At 38.1% G+C, this 6681-nt stretch overlaps 1 protein-coding gene across 1 annotated transcript in view; it reads left to right on the plus strand.

The window, feature by feature from the left end:
* MRPL3 (mitochondrial ribosomal protein L3) overlaps positions 1 to 4009 on the plus strand; it is a 157097-nt gene extending 153088 nt beyond the window's left edge. Inside the window, exon 10 of the mRNA XM_075316633.1 lies at positions 3594 to 4009. Coding sequence (XP_075172748.1) covers positions 3594 to 3743 — 150 coding nt within the window. The 3' untranslated portion in view covers positions 3744 to 4009. The remainder of the gene's footprint in view (positions 1 to 3593) is intronic.
* The last annotated feature ends 2672 nt before the right edge of the window (positions 4010 to 6681 follow it).

A 6681-nucleotide genomic window follows, 5' to 3' on the forward strand; every position in this document is an offset into this window, starting at 1 on the left:
TTGGACCCAGGCGATCGTATGAATGTTGTTCGATGTTGGCAGAGTGTCAAATGGAGCAATATGTCGGCTGCTTCCCCAAAACTAACAGTTTTTTTAAAAATGAACGACGTGTCAACGATCCACGACTTTCATCCTATTTGCGATCGTTCAGAGTCGCTCGTAGGTGTCACACGCAACAACGTCGCGAACGATGCCGAATGTGCATCACGGAATCCGTGACCCCGACGACATATCGCCCGATAAATCGACGCGTGTAATGGGGCCTTTACTTAATTTAAATTTACCCTTCTGAAATCCTGACACATTTCTCATTTTTGTTTATATTCTCATCATATATTTACGTGTGTGTGTGTGTTTACATTCATATTGCAGTTTTACAGACTTTTGTGGATTTCTTGCCTAGCTACCCTCTGCTTACCACATTTATTTTCTCATGTCATAACTTTCAGTTGCATTAAACCTACAGGGAACTATAACTGAAGTTCCCTTACAGAGTGGGGAAAAAAGTCTGTAATATCTACAAATATAAAAGTTTGTGACAGACGTGAATAGATTTAAGATTGCACAAGCTGTTCTCTGGCAGCCTGGGAAAGTGGCTTCCCTTTGCTGTCACATTCTGAGTAGTTTTTGCATGAGGGCTGCTTTGAGACATCGAACAGGTGGCTGCTTGAGATTTTAAAAAAGGTGTTGCTTTTGTGTATTTTTTTTATTCTGTGAAAAGTGGATATCATACACTGTACTGTTGATTACACAATTGAGGACTTGCTTGATTTTCGAGGTCCTGTTTACCTAACTTACAAAATACTCTACAGAAAGTACTGTAATAGGCTATGTGCGCACGTTGCCTTTTTTCATGCGTTTCCGCAGCATTTTGAGCTGCAGCATTTTAATGCAAAATTGCATGCGTTTTGATTTACAGGCAAAGTCCATGGAAAATAGGGCTTTCTTGTGCGCACGATGCTTTTAAAAACGCAGCATTTTTGTTCACAAAAATTTATCAAAATTTCTGTGTTTGAAGGAAAAAACATGTCAATTGTTTGCCATTTTGGCAGTGTTTTGCTAACATTGAAGTCAATGAGAATTATCAGAATGCATCCTTAAAGAAAATTCTAGCGTTTTTCATGTTTTTTTTTATGCTAAACGCATGCTTTTTTGACAAAATCAAAGCATGCGTTTTTGGCCTTATAGTGAGGTCATGAGGTTTCCATTTGCCCTCACATCCATTCCGACTTTAACTATACTTTTACTTTATTTTTAACATAATTATTAAATCTCATTAATCATTTTCGGTAAATTATCATTATAGTGTTTGATTTAAAGGTTTGGGGTTTTTTTCATTTTTTTCCTACTGTTTGAATGTTCAAACTTTATTTAGTTGTGTATTTGTATTGAAAATGCATCTCAATTTAAGCACTGAAAATGCATTCAAAACGCGGAAAAAACGCTTGCGTATTTCCTGCGTTTATGTGGTCAAGACCAATTTTGACAATGACAAATTCAGCCATAGGATGCGTTAATTTCTGCAAGTTACTGAACGCCACGTGCACACATGGCCTAATACGCTTCGCCACATGACTATCCTGAACACCATTTACATTCTGAATTAATTGCTGTATATAAAGAACAGTACATTTGTTTACTTGTAAAGGTAAGGACCTTGAGATGGGTTAAACTACAATTATGAGGTCTTCTTGAAGAGTGAGAATCCTCTACCTATCTCTGGAGACGATATATAGTGAGTCTAGGCCAGGGAATGCTTCCTGAGATAATGGAATCTGATTGCATGCATTCTGCCATTCCGCTCACAGTCTGTGCAACTGACTGAGATTGCTGTGTACTGTACTGCTTTGGACATAGGGTTTAGGATTAGTGGTGGGTCTGGAAGATGTAGATCTAAATCACCACTCCAGTGGTGAAACTAAAAAAAAGCCAAACACCTGGAGTGGTGTTTTAAAGCATTCAATATGATGCCAGTCAGCAAACGGACTAGTCGAGCGGTAGGATGGTAAAAAAGGAATCATGATATTGTGATTTTATATTTTTATGAGAAAAAGAAGTTAATTGGTGTACAGTGATCCTTCACCTATCGCGGGAGTTATGTTTTAGAGACCCCCTCAATGGGTGAAAATCTGTGAAGTAGTGACGCTATATTTATTTTTATATATATATATATATATATATATATATATATATATATATATTTTAAAGTTTTATAAACCCTTCCCACATCTATAAACTCCCACACTCTTATAAATGCTTCATATGTGCTTAAACACAAGAGGTAGTGGTGTACAGTACTGCATTTCCATTGTGTACAATACGGAATTCAACCGCTGATTAAGTACAGTACTGCAAAAGCTTGCAATATAGCGAAAACTCCGAAATACTGAATTAAATAAATATATATATTTATTTATTTTTCTTTTTAAAAACCACGATACAGTGAAGCCACAATAAATGACCGCGATCTAGCGAGGGACGATATAAATAAGTTCAATAAAAGCACTCCCAAAATGAGTTGCACATCTTATCACACAGTCCCTTCTTTAAGCTCAATAAAAGATCCAATTTATGTATATCAGCTCACCGTGTACACGCTCACTCCTGATGATTAAGGGTGATTGTTTCACCTGAAACGCGTAGTGCTGTGCTGGTCATGTCATCCGTTGTCTGCATGCTGAAATAAAGACCATAGCTTTCCTTGCCTGTTCCTCCTTTCTTTTATTTTCAATAAAAGATACTACAAATCTCCAATATAGAGTGCTCTGTGTTTCAGCTAATTTTTGTTTCTAATTAGAAATGTTATCATATCATTCCCTCATACTGAGGTAGCCACAGGTTCCTGCACTTTCCTTCATTTCTGCTGTTTCAAAACGTCACCCCCCCCCCCCCACCTCCCAGGCTGATCAGACTCATTTTATCCAGTACAGTCTTATAGACACTGTGTATTTTACATTTTTATTTTTCCCTGATGCACAAAATGGTATGATATGCTGATTGGAGTACTAGAGAATTAATAAAAATCCTACAGTGGATGATAAAATAGATGCGAAGAGTTGAATAGAAAACTCAAATAAGCCTCTGAAAATTACTCGTAGGGCATGGACCCAACCAGGGCACTTTGGAGAACACAGAAGGAATTCTGAGCCTTAGAAGATGCGTAAAGCAGGACTTAGGCAAACAGGCAATCCAGCTTAAAGAATCTTTACGTTGACCAGTTTTCTTTATAGTCACAGAGCTGTAACCTTGAATAAAAATCAGGTTTCCTAGAGCGTGTCCAAAAATAAAGGATAGATGGTATAAATTATAAATAAAACTTGAGAAATACTGAATTTATGGCATGTTTTAAAGTCATATATTTTGAGTCAATGGTTGGGGCCCATTATTTGGTTCAATTAAAGCAAGGCAGGCATGGGAGTTAAAATTGGAGACGGGGTCACATATATAGGGCCCTCTAAATTTACTTATGAGGGAGTTAAGCATTCTTACGTGCCATTTTTTTTTTTATCAGTTTTTGACGCGGAGAAATATGCATGCACAGCCACCTTTTTATATGTATATACTACATATATTTTTATCCTTATGTTTTCTAGGTCACGGACACAAAACTTGGAGTGAAACAAAAAGGTTTTGAAAATCTCCCATTCCCTACGTATTTTGCTGATGGAGACGAAGAGCTGCCAGAAGACCTTTACCACGAGGACGTATTCCAGTTTAATGAGCCCTCTGTCAAATACTCTTAACATATCTGACATCTTTATTAACGTAGGCATTGTCATCAGATCACCGTGTTTCTGTAATTTATGAAGGACAGAGGTTTCCAAAGGGTTTCACTTTCTGATGCTGCCACTTCTGTTTTTGAAGGACAGGTTTTATCATAAACAGCTGTTCAGATTGGATCTGTAATTGCAGCCTATGCACAGTGGAGTTTTAAGGATCTAGCGGATACCTAAAAGCTATTGATTTGTATACATCATCCCTCTATTGAGGAAATAAAGATTATTTAGTATTTTGTGTTCATTTCATCAGGAGCATACACGGTACATTTATTTTGGATTTACAGTACATGTCAAAATATCTTCAATACTTGGAAGCACATGCAGTGGCCTCAGATAAATGGCCATCCTTGTAATCCGCTTGTCAGGAGGTGTCTGCTAAAACTATTCTGGCACATTGAAGATTAAATTGAGACCCAGCGTTTGTGATGTCCATGTGTTCAAATAGGTATGGACTGTGTGTGGATTTTTTAAAATGAGAAATCCATTTAATCCCTCACTTCTCTATGGCAGCTATGTCTGTCATTGAGCTGGTCTAGGCGTTTGGAGCATTCTTAGGAGTTGAGCCGCCCCACACAGGACAGATGCAGGCTGCGTTATATAGTAGGCTGCGGTTAGCCCTTTGAATCCTGTTTGGGCATCCGTTCTGAAAGCACATCATTTTTCCTGGGGAGTTAGGGAGCTGCTGAAGTCTCCCATCACTGACATTTTGGTACTCCTGTAAAGGCCTTGATTAGGACTTCACACGGCATTACTGAAATGTTGCCATATGTACAATCGACTAAACAGGTTTATCACAGGATGAAGTCAATTATGAGGACATTAACAAACAAAAAGTGAACAGTAAAACAGAAAAAAAAAGTTTAAAATATTAAAAAATTTGAATCACACCTCAGATTCTTAAATCTAAAGATATTTATAAAATCACTAAAATAAGCAAATTCGGTATTGCTAGGATGATAACAGTCTGATTTATAAAAATATACAATTGTTTGACCTGTACCATAAACGTACAGAAAAAAAATTGAAACCTCAAAATTGCCTGTGACAAAAAATCAAAATGTTATCTTTACTCCAAAATGGACCATTAAAAACTACAATTCAGCATGCAAAAAAACCAAGCATCCCATACAGCTCCATCAAAATGTAAAATGGGTGTGATGTTTCTCAGAAATTGGCTACAGGAATTAAAAAATAATATTTTTTTTTCAGGAAGTCATGTGTTTTTTTAAAAAAAAAAATAAAAAAAAATGGATAAATAAAAACCTTTACATTTGGTATTGCTTTAACCGTATTGAACTGGAGAGTTATGTTGCCAATTATTTTCACTACTCAATGAAAACCATAAAAGCAAAATGCCCCAAAACAACAAATTTGCTTATTTTAGTCACATTTCACCCAAGTTGGATTTTTTTTTTTGCCTTTTTTTGTACATTATATTGTACGTTGAATGGTGTTTTTATAAACTAAAATTTATGCCACAAAAAACAAACCCTCAAATGGCTGTGTCAATGGAAAAATAATGTTATCACTTTAAGAAGTAAAGGTAAGTGAAGAGATGAAAAATTGCCTTAAAGGGGTATTCTCAAGTTATTAAATTGCTTTAGTTAAACAAGATGATAATAAGCAAGTTTTATATTGACTTGCTTTTTCTATATGCGGTCTTTCTCCTGCGTTGAGCGTTTTTATCTTACATAATGTACAGCTTCTTCTGTGGAGATGGAGTGTGCACAGTAATTACATTCTAGGGGAGGAATTGTCAATCTTTTCACACTCTTCCTTACAGTAGCACTCCAAATCTGCCAGATTACAAGGGCATCTTCTTTGTACAAACCTCATAAGGTCAAAACACAGATTTTCAACTGGTTCAGATCTGGGCTCTGCCTGGGTCTTTCCAAAGCTTTGTTCTTCTTCTGACAAAGTCATTCTTTTGATTTTGTCATACTGAAAGGTGAAATTAATCTTTAGCTTTTTAGCTGAGGCCTGAATATTTTGATGCAAAATTTACTGATATTTGCATGTACTGGCAGAAAAGCGCACCCCAACAACATCAAAAACGCATGCAGTTTTGGTGCATTTTTTGCCAACCAATGCAGATTTGGTACAAAAATGTCTGCACTAGTGGTGAGCGAGTACTAAAATGCTCGGGAGCTCGAGGCTCGGGCCGAGCATCTCAAAATACTCGTGTACTCGGCCCGAGCACCGAGCCCAATGTTATCCTATGGGAGACCCGAGTATTTTTCTGAAATGACCCCCGGCAGCATGTAGAAACCATAAAACTGTAAATTAAAAAAAAAAACGTGCGTGTGTGTGTAAGCGTGCATATATATATATATACACGCGGAGTGGAGTGCGGGAGGGGCCATAGCCGAGCGGGGAAGTGTCGGGCTAAAGGCACGGTCACGCTGTGCGGGCTGGCCAATCACTGCAATTCCACAACAGGGCTGTGGCATTGCAGTGGTCTGCCAGCAAATCCCTGCATAAGGGATGGCTGTAAAAAGAGCGCCAACATGAAGACCACGAGTACAGCACGAGTATCGCGAGATTACTCGGTCCCCGCCGAGTAGCCCGAGTACATTGATACTCGTGCGAGTACCGAGTAGTAACAAGCATACTCGCTCATCACTAGTCTGCACCCAAATACTCAATGTGCACACATTGTCTAAACCCTTAATCCGGCATTAAGTTTACCTGAGGTCACAGCTGGGGTTCTAACAGTACTCCAGCTGTGACCTCAGCTGAACTGGCCTCTGGTGACCCTACCTTAGCTGGCTATCAAAGAGGTGGGGGGGACCACAAGACGTTTTTTAACATTATTTAAATAAAAAAAGCCGCATGGGGTCCCTCATATTTCGATACACAGTCAAGATAACACACACAGTGCGGAACTCCAGCTTGTAGCCAT

Source organism: Anomaloglossus baeobatrachus, chromosome 6, assembly GCF_048569485.1.
Source record: "Anomaloglossus baeobatrachus isolate aAnoBae1 chromosome 6, aAnoBae1.hap1, whole genome shotgun sequence".
NCBI classification, from domain to species: Eukaryota; Metazoa; Chordata; class Amphibia; order Anura; family Aromobatidae; genus Anomaloglossus; species Anomaloglossus baeobatrachus.